The sequence below is a fragment of the Perca fluviatilis genome, chromosome 2, assembly GCF_010015445.1.
Source record: "Perca fluviatilis chromosome 2, GENO_Pfluv_1.0, whole genome shotgun sequence".
Taxonomy (NCBI): domain Eukaryota; kingdom Metazoa; phylum Chordata; class Actinopteri; order Perciformes; family Percidae; genus Perca; species Perca fluviatilis.
The window spans coordinates 12286286-12306709 of NC_053113.1; the positions used below are offsets into that span (position 1 = coordinate 12286286).

General features: G+C 37.9%; 1 protein-coding gene across 4 annotated transcripts in view; it reads right to left on the reverse strand.

The window, feature by feature from the left end:
• Positions 1 to 2371: 2371 nt before the first annotated feature.
• The window catches only part of myo7aa (myosin VIIAa), a 97384-nt gene continuing 79331 nt past the window's right edge, over positions 2372 to 20424 (reverse strand). For all 4 annotated transcript variants that reach the window (XM_039782925.1, XM_039782926.1, XM_039782924.1 and 1 more), the window contains 16 exons: positions 19675 to 19801; positions 18956 to 19125; positions 18524 to 18714; positions 16537 to 16661; positions 15430 to 15587; positions 14351 to 14504; positions 13895 to 14050; positions 12730 to 12835; positions 12468 to 12581; positions 11814 to 11901; positions 10215 to 10321; positions 9429 to 9614; positions 9101 to 9217; positions 8193 to 8276; positions 6729 to 6848; positions 2372 to 5987 (listed from right to left, as the gene is read on the reverse strand). In XM_039782925.1, coding sequence (XP_039638859.1) covers positions 5895 to 5987; positions 6729 to 6848; positions 8193 to 8276; positions 9101 to 9217; positions 9429 to 9614; positions 10215 to 10321; positions 11814 to 11901; positions 12468 to 12581; positions 12730 to 12835; positions 13895 to 14050; positions 14351 to 14504; positions 15430 to 15587; positions 16537 to 16661; positions 18524 to 18714; positions 18956 to 19125; positions 19675 to 19801 — 2096 coding nt within the window. In that variant the 3' untranslated portion in view covers positions 2372 to 5894. The remainder of the gene's footprint in view (positions 5988 to 6728; positions 6849 to 8192; positions 8277 to 9100; positions 9218 to 9428; positions 9615 to 10214; positions 10322 to 11813; positions 11902 to 12467; positions 12582 to 12729; positions 12836 to 13894; positions 14051 to 14350; positions 14505 to 15429; positions 15588 to 16536; positions 16662 to 18523; positions 18715 to 18955; positions 19126 to 19674; positions 19802 to 20424) is intronic.

Below are 20424 nucleotides of genomic sequence, written 5' to 3' on the forward strand. Positions count from 1 at the left end.
TACTATACTATGACTTTTTATTACTTTTATCAACATACTATACTATGACTTTTTATTACTTTTATCAACATACTATACTATGACTTTTTCATAACTTTTTTCGACATACTATAATATGACTTTTTTGTGAAATTTTCGACAAACTAAACTATGATTTTTTTAACTTTTTTCGACATACTATACTATGATTTTTTATGATTTTTTCCGACATTCTATACTATGACTTTTTATGACATGCTATACCATGAATTTTTTGACATACTATACTATGAGTTTTTATGATTTTTTTTGACATACTTTACTGACTTTTTATGAATTTTTTGCCATACTATACCATGAATTCTTTTTGACTTTTTTCGACATACTATACTATGATTTTTTATCACTTTTTTGACATACTTTACTATGACTTTTTATCACTTTTTTCGACATACTATACTATGACTTTTTTGCCATACTATACTATGACTTTTTCATGACTTTTTTGCCATACTATACTATGACATTTTCATGACTTTTTTGCAATACTATAATATGACTTTTTATGCCATTTTGACATATTATACTATGACTTTTTATGACTTTTTTCGACATACTTTACTATGACTTTTTATCACTATTTTTGACATACTATACTATGACTTTTTCATGCCTTTTTTGCCATACTATAATATGACTTTTTATGCCTTTTTTTGACATACTATACTATGAATTTTTTAACACTTTTTTCAACATACTATACTATGATTTTTTATGATTTTTTTCGACATACTATACTATGACTTTTTATTACTTTTATCAACATACTATACTATGACTTTTTTAACTTTTTTCGACATACTATACTATGATTTTTTATGAATTTTTTCGACATTCTATACTATGACTTTTTATGACATACTACACCATGAATGTTTTTGCCATACTATACTATGAGTTTTTATGATTTTTTTCGACATACTATACTATGACTTTTTATGAATCTTTTGCCATACTATACTATGACTTTTTATGAATTTTTTCGACATACTATACTATGAATTTTTTAACACTTTTTTCAACATACTATACTATGATTTTTTATGATTTTTTCGACATACTATACTATGACTTTTTATTACTTTTATCAACATGCTATACTATGACTTTTTATTACTTTTATCAACATACTATGCTATGACTTTTGCATAACTTTTTTCGACATACTATAATATGACTTTTTTGTGAAATTTTCGACATACTAAACTATGAATTTTTAAACTTTTTTCGACATACTATACTATGATTTTTTTTTTTTTTCGACATTCTATACTATGACTTTTTATGACATACTATACCATGAATTTTTGACATACTATACTATGACTTTTTATGATTTTTTTCGACATACTATACTGACTTTTTATGAATTTTTTGCCATACTATACCATGAATTTTTTTTGACTTTTTTCGACATACTATACTATGACTTTTTATCACTTTTTTCGACATACTATACTATGACTTTTTATCACTTTTTTCGACATACTATACTATGACTTTTTCGTGACTTTTTTGCCATACTATAATATGACTTTTTATGCCTTTTTTGACATACTATACTATGACTTTTTCATGACTTTTTTGCCATACTATAATATGACGTTTTCATGATTTTTTTCGACATACTATACTATGATTTTTTTTGACATACTATACTATGATTTTTTTTGACATACTATACTATGACTTTTTTTTGACATGCTATACTATGACTTTTTTTCGACATACTATACTGACTTTTTATGATTTTTTTTGACATATTATACTATGAATTTTTTAACTTTTTTTGACATATTATACTATGACTTTTTTAACTTTTTTGACATACTATACTATGATTTTTTTTTGACATACTAGACTAAGGATTTTAGCCCTGCCAAATAGCTCAGTGTGATAAATAAATGGTGCTCTGTTTTAAGGTTATGGGTTCAAACCCTGTGCAGAACATTGAATTTTAAGGTCTAAATCGTAAACACAAGAAGTCAAAGAAGCTACAAAACAATGGTGAGAGGTCAGATAAGATGGCTCAGCGTGACTTTTCTTTGACATACTATACTATGACTTTTGTCTTTTTTCGACATACTATACTATGACTTTTTATGATTTTTTTTGACATATTATACTATGACTTTTTTAACTTTTTTTGACATACTATACTATGATTTTTTTTGACATACTAGACTAAGGATTTTAGACCTGCCAAATAGCTCAGTGTGATAAATACATGGTGATCTGTTTTAAGGTTATGGGTTCAAACCCTAGACATTTTTTCAACATACTATACTATGACATTAGATTAGTGTCCGATCTCTGGTAAATACATTGTGGACAACATGAGTTCTTCATTTATTTATTAGTTAAGTCAAAACATATTCATGTAATGTTTTATAAAAAAGTGGGAGCACACATTACACACACACACACACACACAAAAACACTACAGGAAGTACACAGTCATACGCAATAAAACAATTAAAAACAACACAACAGGCAAAAACACAAGTTTGCATTAGTTCACAAAAGAAAAACAAACTGAAAAGAAAGGTAACTCTGAAATCATTGGCACTGTTAAAACACCAGTCTATTTGTTACTCATACAAACCAGTGCAGGTTATTGGATGAACAGTTTGTTACATGTGACAAAAAAAATTAAACTTTACATAAACAAGGCAGATTTCAGACTGACAGAACTGAGTTTCACAAACACAATGAAGGAATGTAAGACAGAAATCTTTGTGGCAAAGATTTGACTTTTATTTTTTTTAAATGAACCAACACAAAGGAATATGTTATTTCTGTTTTTTTGGACAAACATGCATAGTTCTGGGTCTTTTTCTAAAACCTTAACACAATGTTTGTAGGCCTCTTTGAAGAGTTACATTTATTACTACTTAACGTACAAGTAAACCCATTTCATCCACATGTTAAAGCTACTGGCTTAGCTGAGCAAAAATCTAATCTGTGCCAAAAGGGAACAAACAACTGGTTGTCTTTTTTTTAAAGCAACCATAGTGGAGGTAAGGCCACTGGTTGAGGAAGACCCACTGGGTGAGTGTAGTTCAAATATTCAACTGGTTTTGCAAAGCTATTCTGTTGTCTGGGAAAACAATGTACTTGCCCAGGTGAGTGTCTTACTTTTTTATTTAACTAAAGGTTAGTTATTTTTGTGTGAAATCTCATAAAACGTTTACAGATCTGGCCGTATGTATAAAAGCAGTCTTAAAAATTATCCTTAACTTTGACTTATGAGTAAAAACATCTTCAGTAAAAATCAGGTTTTGTATAGAGAAGCTAAAAGTAACTTTTTTTGTAAATAGTTTATAGCAAAAGTGTGGAGTCAAGTCAGTCAAAGTGTCTATCCAAAATCCCCTCCCTCAAGCAGTCAATCAGCCAATAGCAGGCTTCCAAAAAGTGACGTGTCAGCAAGTAATTACAAACTAGAAGGGCACACACTTTTCTAACACTTCGGCATGTAAATTTCTTGGTAAACCGGAAAAGTTTAGGCAACTGTGCTGAAAAAAAAAGGTGTACTTTTAACACAAAAGATGGAAAATCTAGACCTCAGAGTTATAAATTAATCTGCAAACCTCAGTATTTATTAAGACAAATGACAAAAAAAAAAAAAGACTGTCAGAGTAGACATGTTGTCATAACCAGACTTTTTCCAGTGCAGAGGATTTGTGTCTAATGTGAATGTCCGAACCTATTATCACATGACACGGACACTGAGATGCAACTAAAAGCCCCAGAAAAAGCTAGTACGTGGACCTTGAGTTACGATTATTTTGTCAAACAGGAGGGACGTTACAATAGCAGCAGAAATAGAGAAACAATCAATGCATGGAATTTAAAAACACCCTACAGGTCTGTTTCTAGTGTGTCACACAGATTTCAATAAATCAGATCTGAGGGGTGTACCACAGGCAGGTTCGTCAGAGCCAGGCTTTCTTTGCGTTAGCTGGCTCGACGAAGCCTTGAGCCCCACAGAGATAACAGGTTACCAACGTGCTTCGTTACCCCCGGTTTTCTTCATCAGGCTCTGTGCATGTTCCTATAAAACTGTGGGTTTGGCATCATTTCACTCTATCACTGCACAAAATAGACGCCTACTTCCGCCTATTAAGAATATGAATAGGATTACAGCAAAAAGCAACACTGTTGCTGCAAATAATACAATACGAGAGGAATGCTGGCAGAAAATTACTAAATGTGTATAAATGTATAAGTTAATATATTTATTTTACCACTCAATGCACTCTCAATGCAGACCTTTGGGGGGACCTTAGGTTCTCTCTCTGGCTTGTTTGTATTTCTTTAAACCAATCCCAAGCATCCTGGGCAGTGCTAAGCCCCCACGCAGCTGTTGTCAGGCTTTATCCCAACAATGTTCATCCTTTTGAGCCGGACTAGCCATGCGGCATAACTCACCATGGCGATCTAGCCAGGTTAAAAGAGAGCCACCTTCGTGAACTCTGGCTTTAGGCTCAAACATACCTCGCTTACTCAGGAGTTTTGCTTCGCGGAACAACCCGCAGGTCCCTTAACGCCACTTCAGTTGCACTATTTGGTTCAAAGGCCAGAGAAATGCATAAATGTTTTTTTTCTAATCCCAAACAAAGTTATTCAAAGTGATGAAAAGTTTAACCGTTGACACAACAGTCGAGAGGAAAGAACAGAAGACACAACACCGTAAAGGTTTCTGTCTGACCGTGTTTTCTGCGAGAAGATTACAGCCAAGACTATCGTATAATAGTATCTAAACTCAACTTGGAAGGACCAGCAATCTATAGCTTCACTAAAGCTCCTGTAATGCTCTAATGTTACAGACAGAAAGACAGTAAGACAGACAGACAGACAGACAGACAGACACACACAATTAAAACAAAAGTCTGAATGAAAACTGATACTTTTAGATCCTTATCGTTGGTGAGCCTGAGAATGGTGCCATAGTGTTTGGGTCATGTTGTTACCCAAATCAAACATGTTTACCTTATGGGGTCAGACTCATTTCCCAGCTCCACTGTGCTTTGAGCTGAACGCTAACGTTGGCATGGTAACCTGTTAACTCCTGGAGGTTAGCCAGGGTTTTTGCAGTGTTCCCCAAATTACCTTTTTAAATACGACACAGAATTAAATTAAAGACTCATCAAATCATACCACTCAAAGAAAGATGGAAAACAGGTACGGACAACATGCCTGTGATTATTATTATTATAAGTACATGTATTTATTGACATTAATATCACATTTTTATCAGTACTATCCATCTGTAAATAAGAAGAATTCCTTGTAACATAATTAATTAAAAAGGCATTAAAAGCATGGATTAACCAATTAAAACATAATTTAAGTTTTTGCTAAACTCCAACACTGTCTCACTTGTGGTTTATAGATGTATAAGGTCACATGACAGCCCCGCAAACAAAAAAGATGTATTTCCAGGTAGCAAAGTCCTTAAAATGTTCAAACATGGCGGCCGTGAACAGCAGCTGCCGCTTGGGGTCACTGCAACATTTATTAAAAAGGTTGAGATGACAGCCGTACGGACTGAAAACGACCGCAGACCGACCTGTGTGACGGAGAGTTTGGAGGCTTTAGAGGTAGTCATCCTCACTGGACGGCTCGTCCTCGTCGTCACGGTAACCGTAGTGGTGACGGTTGCTAGGGCCTTCGCCGGGGTCATCGCTGCTGGCAGCCGAGCTCTCCCCGGTGAGCTTTGACCCCGCGGAGCTAGCAGAAGGACTGCGGCTCATCCTCCACAGCTGGTGGGCGAAGGTCCGGCCCCAGCTGCAGTGTTGGCCAATAGGGCGCAGGAGCCGGAGGAGCTCGGCGGCCTCCTGCCAGTAAGAAGTTCACTTGCTGAGGCCGCGCCCGGAGCGCTGCTTGTTCATGCTGGTCAGCATCTGGCTGATGTAAGAGGTCAGCAGGTCGTCCATCTTGTAGCCCTGCAGGGGAAATTAGACATTTAGGATATTATTGGAGCACCAGATTTTATTTGAAATGTTACAGTATGTGCGTGCTGCTGCCACCCAATCAGCGACTATGAATTATTTGTCTTTTTCGACATACTATACTATGACTTTTTTCGACATACTATACTATGACTTTTTATGTCTTTTTTCAACATACTATACTATGACTTTTTATGTCTTTTTTCAACATACTATACTATGACTTTTTTCGACATACTATACTATGACTTTTTATGAATTTTTTCAACATACTATGACTTTTTTGTCTTTTTTCAACATACTATACTATGACTTTTTTGTCTTTTTTTGACATACTATACTATGACTTTTTATGATTTTTTTCAACATACAATATTATGACCTTTTATGATTTTTTTCAACATACTATACTATGACTTTTTATGATTTTTTTCAACATACTATACTATGACTTTTTAGGATTTTTTTCAACATACAATACTATGACTTTTTATGATTTTTTTCAACATACAATACTATGACTTTTTATGATTTTTTTCAATATACTATACTATGACTTTTTATGATTTTTTTCAACATACTATACTATGACTTTTTAGGATTTTTTTCAACATACAATACTATGACTTTTTATGAATTTTTTCAACATACTATACTATTACATTTTTGTCTTTATTCGCCATACTATACTATGACTTGGAAATGTTACAGTATGTGCGTGCTGCTGCCACCCACCAGCGAGGTCTCGCACAGCAGTTTGCTTCCTCTGACCAGGTTGCCGATGGTGATGTGAAAGTAAGTGTTGCCGCTGCTCCAGTTGGAGATCTTGGTGAAGGGGTGAGTAGTCAGGATGTCCTGCACAAACACACAGAGAGGACACGTTACTTTCAGGGCCTCTGGCTGATGAGGCCAACCTGAGCGATTAATGAGCGCAGCATCAAAAGGAAGTTCCCGCAAGTTAAGGCGGCACAATTAATCAAATAATAATCTCGATCACGATTTGGTCTTCCCACAATTAAATAAACGTGACTGACGTTAAAAAATGCGTGCTCAGCTCATAGAAAACTCTGCTACAAATTAAAACAACCACCAGGGGGCGATCCAGATGTTTTGGCTTGAGTTTTGGGGAATTGTCGTGCTGCTGTGCATGGAAAACATTCCTGAATGTTGCAGCTGCAGTCCAGAGTAGAAGAGTAATATACAACAGAGAAAATCAAATGTCTGGAGGAGAGGAGGCCAAGAGCTAGTTTCTTTTGGGTAGAATGTTATTTATATTTTGGTTCTAGGACAGGGGCGTCAAACTCATTTTCCCAGAGGGCCACACTGGAAAAAGAGAATCACACCAAGGGGCCAGACATGGAGAGTTTATTCACGTGCTTTTGTTACTGCGTGTCACTTCTTTTTTTTAAACATTTTGGTAGCTTTTTTACTCATTTTTGTTGTTTTTGTTCAGACTTTTTTGTGGCTTTCTCAGACATTTGTCACCTTTTTGTAAATTTGTTGCTTTTTATGACATTTTGTACACTTTTTGGCGCATTTTTGTTGACATGAAGCCCTACAAAAGTCATCAAAAGAGTTCCTTAGCCATCAGAGAATTTAGCAAATCAAGCAAAACAATGATACATTTTTTTAACAACTTGTTTCTCAGCCTGAATATTAAACTCTCTCTCTGCTTCTGGGGGAATTTCTGAGTCTCAGAGTCGGTAAATCTGCCATATTCTGCTTTGAATGTCAGGTAATTGCAGTTTTAAAAAAACACTTTCCTGTGTTTTTGGTTTGGCGCACAACCAAGAGGGCCAAAATGTATTGTGAACCCAAATTGATATACGGGCAGGATCTAAATCTGCAAGGGGCCGGATTTGGCCCGTGGGCCTTGAGTTTGACACATGTGCTCTAGGAGATGCACTCTTTTTGATGCAAATATGTCTACATTAGCAAAAAAAGAAACACAATGTCAAAGTGAAAGCAGTGCTCTGTTTATTTAAATGTGAAAGTGCAATACAAAATATTTTGTCCCTAAAATCCATGAATAATCATGATTATCATTTTGGCCATAATCGTGCAGCCCTACTGCAAGTAAATTAACATGCACATGTAGATTAACATGCGCATGGTTAACACAGACTGAGCATTATAATAAATCTTTTAACATACGACAGGTTTGGAGGGGAAAATATTGATTTCCATACAAACACTAACCTTTGTCTTCGGGTCAATGAGGCTGACTCCGTGCTTGTTGATGGCGATCAGCAGGATCTCTGGGAAGTTGGGCTCTGTGGTTTGCTAAAGACAAAAGTAGATTTATCTTGTTATAGTCTCGTATTGCCAGACCTTCCTCCACAGCGCTGCGGAGGAGGGTCTGGCAAGTCCACACAACATTCCTAGATAGGAGAGAATGTGCTCTGGTTTATTGGCATTTCTTTAAACCAATCTCAATCGTCTTGGCCAGCGCAAATCTATCATATCTTATTATTTTTACGTGAACAACCTTAATGTTTCTCTGCGACCTTTTTGTGAAATATAAAAGATGTCTCGATTGACTAATGGGGTGTTTCCTTGTTTTCTTTCCCTGCATATATTCCCTCTTACTAACGTTAGTGACGCTACTGAAACGTCAATTCAGCAGTCAGCTCAATCGACACCATCTCCGTCCTCGGTTTGGCCATCAATGAAATGTTTTTACATACAAAATGACTTAAATTATCAAAATAGTTGCCTACAGATTTTCTTTCAATCGACCAATCGTTCCAGCTGTACTTGTTTAAACTGTTGGGTACTTTGACTTTTAACCTCTTCATATGTTTTGAATGTAAAAATCTTTGCAAAGTAACTAAATCTGTCAGATTAATGTGGTGGAGTAAAAAAGTACAATATTCCCCTCTGAGATGTAGTGAAGTAGAAGTATACAGTAGCCTAAAAAGAAAATAACTTCAGTAAAGTACAAGTACCTCAAAGTTGTACTTAAGTACAGTACTTGAGTATATGTTATAGTCCATCACTGAAAAACTCATACGAGACAAAAGATGCCAGTTTGGATAACAGAAAGACGAATGAGAAGAACCGGGTGGGAGCTACAGACAGGAAGTGACCGGCTCAGGTGTATTTACCTTGACCTCAAAGAAGGCGGAGCCAAAGGTCGGCCATTTGTAGATGAGCTTTAGGAACATCAGTTTGGCTTCTTCTCTTGATTTACCAGCATGCTTGTTGAAGTATGCAACCAACGACTGTTATCAGACAGACAGACAGACAGACAGACAGACAGACAGTATTAATTATTAAACTCAGTTCAATCCTTAATGCCAAATTTGGATACAAATACAAATAATAGCTTTAGTGTCTCACAGGAAAAAAGGCAACCAGAAAGTAAATCGATGTGTCAATGTTCATATCATCTAAACAGAAAATAAAAACTACATTGGAGTTTTCCAGCTTTACCCTTTTCCAGTCATCCGGTGACATCTGACGAATGAGATCCTGGGGAACCAGCTCCCGAAGCATCTTGGGAATTGTAGGAAAATGGGATTTGTCATCCTCAAACTTGACGCGGTAGATGAGGGCCGCAAGTTGGAAAACCTCTTCTCGTGAACACTTATGGTAGCCACGCAAGTATTTAGGCAGCTCCTAATTAAAAGAAGAGAACAAGGGAGTACAGTTCTAGTATAAATTAAATATAATTCATAATAATAATCAAAAAAATGTTGGAAGCAAATTGCCAAAAGATATTAAGTAGCAGTAGGGCTGGGCAATATATCGATATTATATCGATATCGTGATAGGAGACTAGACATCGTCTTTGATTTGGACTTCGATTTTGGATATCGTAACATGGTAATATGGCATAAGGTGTTTTTAAAGGCTGCATTACAGAAAAGTGATGTCCTTACCTGAATGTTCAATCTGTTCTATTATTTGTCTTTAGCCTGTTAGTCATTAAATACACATTATTGATGATTATTTATCACTAATCTTTGTGTGAATATTTTTGTTAAAGCACCAAATGTCAACCCTACAACATCGCCGCAATATCGATATCGAGGTATTGGGACAAAAATATCGTCATATTTGATTTTCTCCATATCGCCCAGCCTGAAATAAAATAAAAACCTTGGGGAAGTCTGTGTCAGGTGAAACAAAAGATTAAGTGAAGTGTAGGAGAGTGTTGCAGCCGGAAAAAAATTATAAAATAAACTATTTTCTCCGGTTTCTCAGTAAAAGACCGACCTGGTAGTAGTGGAAGATGGAGTCGGCGAAGGAGTCCTTCCCTGGAACTGTGTTGGTCCACAACTTCTTCATGAAGAACACCTGATAGGTCAGAGAGGGAACGATTCCTGCAAGGTAGGAGGGAAATAGGGTGAAATATAAGAGTCATCAACTTTAAAACTCTGGCGTACTATCAGTTTTATTCAGGAGGTTTGTTCAGACTCCTTCGTATAAGTCCTAAAATAAACAGACATGTATAAAGTACTAGAGACACAGACTTGAGTAAAAGTAAGGAAAGTAAGTAAAAGTGCTCTATCAAAAAAGTGACTTGAGTAGAAGTTGAAGTGCTCTTTAAGCACCACACTTAAGTGGAAGTACTAAAGTATTCAACATTTTTTGTACTTAAGTATTGCAAATTTTAAAATGTACTACTCAAGTACTGAAAGTAAAAGTACAAGTATTGTGTTATGTAGTTATTAAAGAAAGCAGTCAAAAGTTTTAATAGCATATTGTTTATATTATTTCTAATGTTTAGCCTAAAGGACACTCACAGTTCCTTTGGCTGTAGCAGCAGTACAAGGACGGGAGTGTACAACACCGCAGCATGTCATGAACCGCGGGTAGCTAGTTAGCTTCTGGTTCTTCCATCTCGAAACAAACTAACAAAGCTCAAGTGTTGTCAAGGCAGGCAGGCAGGCAGCAGAGCGAAAGGCAGAACAGGAGCACGCAAAGGCTTTTTATAAGACAGCTTGATCGCTTGATTTGCTCAGTGATGAGCCAGCTTCATCAACCCTGGTGACCGAGCCATCTACCACTCTGGCTGCGATAACGTGGGTTTGGAATGATTCAGAACATTTGTATAATCGTAACGAGTAACGATGCAGCAGATAAAAAACTGAAGTAAAAGTGGAAGTAGGAGAAAAAAGTAATACTCCAGTAGAGTACAGATACAGCCTTTTAGTACTTAAGTACAGTAGTGAAGTAGTTCTACTTTGTTACTATACATCTCTGAAAATAAAACCTGCAGTTTGTGTTTTTACTCCCTGGAGAGTTATTATTCTTTTCCTTATTTACAGTCGTATATATATACAGTACAGGCCAAAAGTTTGGACACACCTTCTCATTCAATGTGTTTCTTTATTTTCATGACTATTTACATTGTAGATTCTCACTGAAGGCATCAAAACTATGAATGAACACATATGGAATTATGTACTTAACAAAAAAGTGTGAAATAACTGAAAACATGTCTTATATTTTAGATTCTTCAAAGTAGCCACCCTTTGCTTTTTTTGATAGCTCTGCAAACCCTTGGTGTTCTCTCAATGAGCTTCATGAGGTAGTCACCTGAAATGGTTTTACCTTCACAGGTGTGCTTTGTCAGGGTTAATTAGTGGAAGTTTTTCCCATATATATATATATATATATATATATATATATATATATATATATATATATATATATATATATATATATATATATTGGGAAAATCCTCTTGCTGTATTTTAACATTATATATATATATAATATATATATATATATATATATATATATATATAATGTTAATACAGCAAGAGGAGTTTTTTTCCAACAGAGGTAAAACTGATGCACGCATTCAACCGTCTTTGGCTGGTCGAGATTTCTTGATCCAGTCTGTTAAATGTCTGACAAAGTCAAAGAAGAAATCCCCCTCTGGCACACTTATCACCTGCAGAACCCACACACACACACACACACACACACACACACACACACACACACACACACACACACACACACACACACACACACACACACACACACACACACACACACACACACACACACACACACACACACACACACACACAGAGTTGGTGGAAGCTAATCAAGATAGTTTCTAGATTTTGGGAAAAAAATGTATATTCCATTTTTTCTACTTTGATAAAACCTAATGGGACTTAATGAAACCATAATAATGTTCTGAAATTGCAGTAAATCCTCCTTTTGAGTTTCCAAAATTAATATAATTTTGAAAACAAATGCTTGCATAGAAAACGATACATCTGAGAGATCAAAACTGTGTATCCTATGATGATTATATACAAAAACTTCACATTGCTCTTAACTGGGTCAAGAAGATGCTTTATAAAAAGGTCAAAGGACATTAGTGACGGCATAAAATAAAAAAAAACCGGTAAGGATAAGAGAGATAATTTACACCACTTATTTGTTTTAGAGGAATTTAACAAAGCCACATTTTGCTCTGCTTCTGAGAAACATTCTTTCTCTGACCTTGTCAGAGATCTTGACGAAGAGGCTGAAGCCTTCAGGAGATTTGAGCAGCAGTCTGGTTGAGATATTCTGGCAGAAGTCCTTCGCTTTGGTGCTGGACTCCACCTCAAACGCCTGCAGGTTTCACACACAAACAGTCTCAATTATCAGACGGAACCTTTTTTTGTTGACGAGTGGAAATGTATCTTCCCATATGTGTGTGTGTGTGTGTGTGTGTGTGTGTGTGTGTGTGTGTGTGTGTGTGTGTGTGTGTGTGTCCGACCTCGTCTGTATCGTCAGGGAAGTAAACTTTGTGGAAGATCTGGGTTGTCTTATGTTGGATCGCCTCGACTTCCACCAGATGAGGAGGGTACTTCCTGGATCCGTTACTGTTAACACGATTACCAAAACGAAAGGTCAATCGCAGTTGCAGGGGTGAAAAGTAACTAAGTACATTAACACAAGTACTGTACAATTTTCAGGTACTTGTACTTAACTTGAGTATTTCCTTTTTATGTTACTTTATACTTCTACTCAATTACATCTCCGAGGCAAATGTACTTTTTACTACTTCACATCTGATAAATATAGTGAGTGACTACTACTTACTTTACAGATTAAGGTAATAAAGAGGTGCTGCACACTTAAACGTGTTCTTTGAGCTGTAAACTAAATGGCATGACTGGACTGTGATAATACACATCAACGCAGGAGTAAATATTGACATTTCTTTCCAAATTTATATTTTTTTCTGAATTTACCAGACTTTAACTGTTCTATTATTTGCCTTTACCCCACTCAGAAATTAAGTCCACATTACTGATGATTATTTATCTTAAATCTAAGTGTGAAGATATTTTGTTAAAGCACAAATTGTCAACCTTAGAATTTCGCCATAATATCAATATCGAGGTATTTGGTCAAGAATATCGTGAGATCAGATTTTCTCCCTATCGCCCAGCCCTACCATCTACTGTTTAACTCAGCCCTAACCTTACGTCCAATGCCGAGATAGAGTCGACCGGTTGGGACTTCTCTCGGTCATGAAATTTAAGAGTGTTAACACCCTCTAAGCACAGGTTGGCGGCATCCCTTTCCCCTCGCATCCTTTTGCCCAGTTTTCTTTTTTTTTTTTGCATTTTCAGAATGATGCAGTGGGAGGAGTTAGGCTCAGTTATTCTGAAATTGGCCATTTTACATAATGAGTACTTTTCATTTTGGTTCTTTAACTTTGGTATATTTTTTTTTGGCAGTTTGTTTATTTATTTGATTAGGACAATGCACATTAATGAACATTTCTGTAAATGCGCCAGTGTTAGCCAGTAGCCATGTGAGAACATGCAAACTCCACACAGAAAGGCCTGAGACGACCTGGGTTTGAACCCAGAACCTTCTTGCTGTGAGGCAGAAGTTTGATGTTAATACTTTAGTAAAGTGTAAAGTTTTACCGTAGAGCTTTGTGCAGCCTCTGCATGCAGTCTCCAGAGAGTGGGTGGTGTTTCTTGGACTGGAGGAAGCGCTGGATGTGAGGCAGCAGCACGTTACTTGGAGGAAACAGACCAGTACACAACCACAGCAGCTCCCAGCCTTTCTCCTCACTGTACCTGCAGCAGCACAAAACTCACGTTCAGCTTCTGCATAGAAATATCTCTCAGCTCTGCCTGCTTGTACTGCTGCAGACATGATGACGACTGGAGGATTAATAGAAACTGAATGCAATTAAAGTGTTTCATGAACATGGTATCCTTCCATAATATTTTGTATATTCTTTTCTACAAGGTTCACTGTAAATGTTTTGCGATACAACTCTACATGAAAAGTCTGAACCATGAATTAGAACCAAGATATTATCATTCATATTGAATTGCAATGATAAGAATAATACTAGCGTCGGTTTTACACACTTGACATGGTTGTCCGTGAGCTGTTTGATGACCTGACAGTAGATCTCGTCTTTCAGAGGTTCGGCCTTCAGTGCTCCTTCAAAGATCTGATCTGTCAGCTCGTTGACTGAGCGCATCCGCTTGGACGGATAGTCGCCCATGTACTTCATCATAGGTGGGACGAACGTCAAGGAATAAAAACGACCCGATTGGCTTGAAAACAAATGTAGAATGAGCATGAAAATCATTCTCGAGATACCGGAAAAGTGCCCAATTTTGCTCCTTCCTGCATTCTGGTGACATGTATGAACACACTCGTTTATATCAAAGTTTTCATTTCTTTTTTTTTTGTATTTACAGAGCATGTTTGACTCCATCCATCACTGAATAATTAACAAAAACTGAGATAATATATGTCTTTAATTAGACAATACTGGGGCCTGTTTAAAGTTCAGGTTAAGATTTGATAAGGTTAATGTCGGGGGGGGAAGGGCTGCACCAGTGTTTCTCAACGTGGGGTTGCATGCTCAGCAGATGGGATCACCAGAGACATATGGACATGTATTGAACAAAAAAAAAGGATTGAGCGATGGTACTAAAAGTACAATATGTTACATGCACTGGACAAAATTTCTCAGATTTCTGTGGTCATACAAGTATTTAACTTATGCTTCTGGTACTTGTTTTCTGTATTATTTACAGTTTCTAATGTTGCTGCTTTTTATGTTATAGTGCTGTGCTTAGTTTTTATAACTTTGACTTATATAAAAAAATTTATAAAAATATAGTAAAATATACTATCAATATCAAATAATGCAACTTAAACAATCAGTAATGTTAGTTTCATGCTATAAAATATATACAATTAATGAATAATATCCTGCTCTAGATCTGTGTATGTTGCATTTGCTGTTAGTCTCTTTCATATGCACAAGCTCATTGTTAACATAGTAAATTTGGTAACCAGTTTTGCTAGCATTACGACTGGAGCAGTTATCTAGGGCTGACAAGGTTAGGTTTAGGGAAGTCAGATGCCCAGTAAGTTAAACATGCTTTAAGACGGTCTTAAACCGCGTCACATCAGCTGTTTTAAAGGATATCTATGAAGGACATGCAGGCGTCCTGAGCCAGCTCCTCGTGGCTGACCACTTTCTTCAGCAGCGGCAGCTTTAGCGGCTCTCTGGTGCAGCTCCACATCTTGTCCTTCCCGCGATTCTTACTGACCATCACCCTGCTCAGGGTGTGTTTGGGAGGAGGCCTGAAAGAAGCAGGTTACATTTGTGACATGTTGACATGACTGCGAGTCGATCAAAATTTAAATTTGTCAAACCAAAAAATAATGCCGAGAGGTAAAATCAGTCGGTCACGTGAGATCAGAAAAATGGAGATTTGACTTTGGCGTGGCTCACAAGTAAAAAAGATATAAGTAAACAATACTTAAAAACATATGGTTGTACAGCAAATCTGCAGGTGAGTGTGTTTATAATGTGAGATGTTATGTCGGAGATCTGTGAGCAAGGAACGATCTGGACCTGTGATGATAACTTCTAAATTGTCTGAATTTAATGGAAGGAAGTTTCCAGATAGACAATCTCACTCAAATGTGTTCGATTGCCAGAAGCAAAATATTATGCCTGAATGATTTGACTTAAGAGGTAATTGGGAATGTTGGCAGTAGCTCAGTCAGTAGGGAGTTGGGTTGGGAACCTGGAGGGCTGCTGGTTCAAGTCCCCATACGGACCAAAGTATGGTGGTGGGCTGGTAGCTGGAGAGGTGCCAGTTCACCTCCTGGGCACTGCCAAGGTGCTCTTGAGCAAGGCACCGAACCCCCAGGAGCTCGGGGCGCCTTTCAATGGGCTCCATACTCTCCATTAGTGTGTGTATAGGTACTGAGCGTGTGTGTGTAATTAAGGCCTGAGTGTAATGTGTGTAATAACAACAGAGTGAAAACATTGTAATTTAATAAAGTAAACATTATTATTATTAAAAGAGCAGAGGACTAATCCCTTAACTGCTCCATAACTGAAATGACATCAGGAGGATTTACAATCGATTACAAGTCTATTCAGAGATGTTATAATAACCCTTAATCTAAAACAGTAAAATGTTCAACAGATATGATAACCCTTTGTTTTTAATCCCAATATATATGTGTGTGTGTGTGTGTGTGTGTGCGTGTGTGTGTGTGCGTGTGTGTGCGTGCGGACCTGAAGTAGTCGTAGGAGAACTCCTCCAGTGTGTAGGGTTTTATCCGTCCGTCGCTCTCTGGCAGGACGAGCTGCGAAACACGAACCGACTCCTGTCGCTGGTCCGGTGTCATGGTTACCAGCGCCTGATTGGTTGGATTACATCAGATTACATTCATTTGAAAGACCATTTTATATTTAAAGTGACTTACATTAGGTGTCTTCAAACAAAAAGGAAGAGCCAGATGTTATCAGATTAAATCAGATCAGATTTAATTGTTGCAGCAACAAATTAACAAGTTTGTGATGATAACATGTTTCCAGTGTGCAAAACATGGACAACAAAAAAATATATAGATATTGCTTATGGCAAAGGTCTAACAACACTTTATTTTATTACATTAAATAAGGTTTGAGCCCCCGTTGACTCATCTGGTGCAAAGAAACCTTTGATGTCTCTGCACAGATGGAAATGTATGTCACGTTCCCATCTGTAATATAAGAGTCTCCCTTTGTATTAAAGTCAAATTCTAATGGTCAACCTTCTTGTAAGGGACTACAATGTGTCATTTTAAAGTCTACTGTGTGCTGGGTAATTTAATAGATTAATCCTTGTGATACTCCCCCAAAAATACAGTAATGCTGTGTGAAGGAAAAGTAGGGTAGCATCACAGGTTTGAACAGCTTTTTTGTTAAGGTTTTGTTTTAATGTTTGTAATGTTTGTTCTGTTAAAAACTTGTCATTCAGCATCATTGGACACTTCTTTGTTCCTGTGGTCTTCCAAATATCAAATCTCTACAATGGTCATTATGATACTTTACCGTTTTGTGTTTACTTGAATTCAGTTGGCTTTTGTTATTTGTTGTTACTTTTATTTGTCTTTAGATCTATTAAGAAAATAACGGAAAACGATTTTCACTAATAATCAGATATATTTTGCTTTTCGCTGAAGTGCTTCTGAAACTACTGAACTTCTGGTTTAAGTGTGGCACGTTTGACTCAAGCTTTTTGAATTAAAAACGCTGAAATCATAATCACAATCCCGCAAACTGAGCTGTGCCAATAATATACAAACAGTGTTTTTATATTTTTTATTTAACCTTTATTTATTGAGGGAAAACGGGATCCCCCTGCATACAGACAGCCAGAATCTAACGTTAATGTTAGCCTACTTGCCGTGCTGGTGTGAGGGGGGGGGGGCTACAGGAGGACTTGATGGGGAGAGGGCGGCCGAGCAGGATGGTAACTCGTCACTTGTAACCGCGTTACTTAAAATGGCAGGGGTTGACACCTCCTGCTCCTCGGAGCGTTTCTTGCTGAATTTAAATGAAAACAAGCTGCTTTGCTTTGCTTTTCGTTTCATATTAGCTAGCTAACAGCTACAGTCGGTGTCTGTCATAGACCGTGTCTGTCTCATTGAGCTTGCTTGAAAAGCTTGCGTGCAAACATCCTTCATTTCATTGGATCACTTGCTGGTGACGATGCAGCCTGTGGGCGGGGCTTAAGAGTCCACACGTGGGGTATAAGCCGCTGATTGGCTGAGAAGCTTTCACTCTAAGCTTTCCTCGGGCTGCTTATTGGATGAACTGCTAGAATGATAATCACTCACTCACTATAGGCCTGGATCAAAATGGGTGGGCCCGGACCTGAAATGGGTGGGCCCAATGGTAGCGCCGCTGGTGGTCTGATCTGCTGAGCCACTGAGCAGCTCCACTGGAGCAGGTTGGAGGTTAAGGGCCTTGCTCAAGGGCACCTCAGTGGTGGTAATAAGGGAGGGACAAGCGCTGCTCTTTCACTTTTCCCACCCAGATTTTATCCTGTCAGTCTGGGGATTGAACAGACGACCTCCCAGTCACAAGCTCGATTCTCTAACCTTTAGGCCACCACTGCCCTAATAGTAGTAGTAGTATATAGTGTAATAGGAAGTCAGTGCTGTAAAGAGGAGTCTCCTTCCTACAACAAAGTTAAGCAGAATTTGTCTTGATGTTGTTGTTTTTTTCCTCTTACCACTATTTCTTGCTGAGGTCGGGTCATCGTGGGCAGGACATAGACGCAGTCAGCTGGAAAATCTCCTCTGTGATTGGTTCGCTCGTTGACGCCGTGTGCCCAACCAGAATTAAGCACCTGCTCCCCGGTGTCCTTGTCCAACAGGATCAGGTCTCCCTTCAGAAAGCTCAGGAAGGTGGACTCCTCCCCAGCTGTGGAAAAAAAAAACACAGTTTTTACTGAAGTGAGATGATTAACTGGCATTTCTACCTTCAAAACTTCTGTCTTTAGTTCCGTATGTTTATTGTAAAGGTGTTTGATGGAAAACTTTCCAACTTTAATGTTCTCAAGCAGGTGTTACAGTGTATCAGGTCATGTTAAAAAAAAGTTTAGAGTTTAGAGTTAAAAAGAAATCACAAAATAAAAACGGCACCATCCCTGTTCAGGACTTACTGGGGTTGGGGTTATCCTGCAGCGCGACCACAAACTTCGACCTCTTCCTCAGGCCTTCCAGGAAGGTCACCACCAGCTCGCGGATGTCCTCTGCGTTGTTGGAGGTGAAGGTGTACTCGTCTCCTTTGATGGTCGCCAAAGTGAAACTCTGACTCTGCAACTTTCCTCCCCTGAAAGAACAATAAGTCATCCAAATTATAGAAACTACGTTGGTTGTCATCGCTCTCAAGAATAACACAAAGATGACATCATTTGTGAACACCTTTCCTAATCTAACACAGCACAACATATAGTTAAGGTGTAATTTGGTCAACAATGACTAGTTTGTTAGGGTTAAAGGGCTTTTATAATCATGGTTAGAAGACACAAAACGTTAACTTTCTGTAGGAAATGGACTTTGTGGCTCTATAACAAACATCACCTCATGAGTTGTAATTCACACAGCTGTAATGGGTTTTGAGACTTGAAAACAAATGTCAATATTGGACATTTGCTGAAATTACTTATAGTGTTGTTGTTGAGAGAGGAGAGAGAAAGCAGTGGATGTGCTCAGAGAGGCAGGCTGAAAAGGAGAATTAAAATAATAGAACATGCAACTAAGACAGCAGGAAAGTAGAAAGAGATAGCAGGAAGTAGATGGAAGAGGAAAGAAATAAAGGACAGGGAGAGAAGCCAAGAGAAGGAACTGTTAAATGACTAGAGCTCCCAGCATGCTTCACCTGCTGCTGGAAACGGCAGTGATTTCTGGGAAGGAGAGCTCTAGGAGGACCTGCTCCTGCTCGTCCACAAAATAAACCCCGGTCCAGTTGACGGCGACGATCAGGTCGTTTTTAGGCAGAATGGGGCCTAAGAGGCAGAGGGGAGACAAAAGACAAGTTTTACACCAAGGATTCACAGTCACAGAACCAATAGGTCATCTGAAAACTAACTTTCAGACATGTAGAGAAGTAAAAAGTACTGCATTTACAGTGCTGCTCATAAGTTTATGAACCCATGCTAAAGTTGACTAAAAAGAGGAATAAAAAAAAAAAAAAAATGATGTGATGATGTGGGGGTATGGTGAAGGGTATGTGATGATGTGGGGGTATGGTGAAGGGTATGTGATGATGTGGGGGGGTATGGTGAAGGGTATGTGGTGATGTGTGGGTATGGTGAAGGGTATGTGATGATGTGGGGGTATGGTGAAGGGTATGTGATGATGTGGGGGTATGGTGAAGGGTATGTGATGATGTGGTGGTATGGTGAAGGGTATGTGATGACGTGGGGGTATGGTGAAGGGTATGTGATGATGTGGGGGTATGGTGAAGGGTATGTGATGATGTGGGGGTATGGTGAAGGGTATGTGATGATTTGGTGGTATGGTGAAGGGTATGTGATGACGTGGGGGTATGGTGAAGGGTATGTGATGATGTGGGGGTATGGTGAAGGGTATGTGATGATGTGGGGGTATGGTGAAGTGTATGTGATGA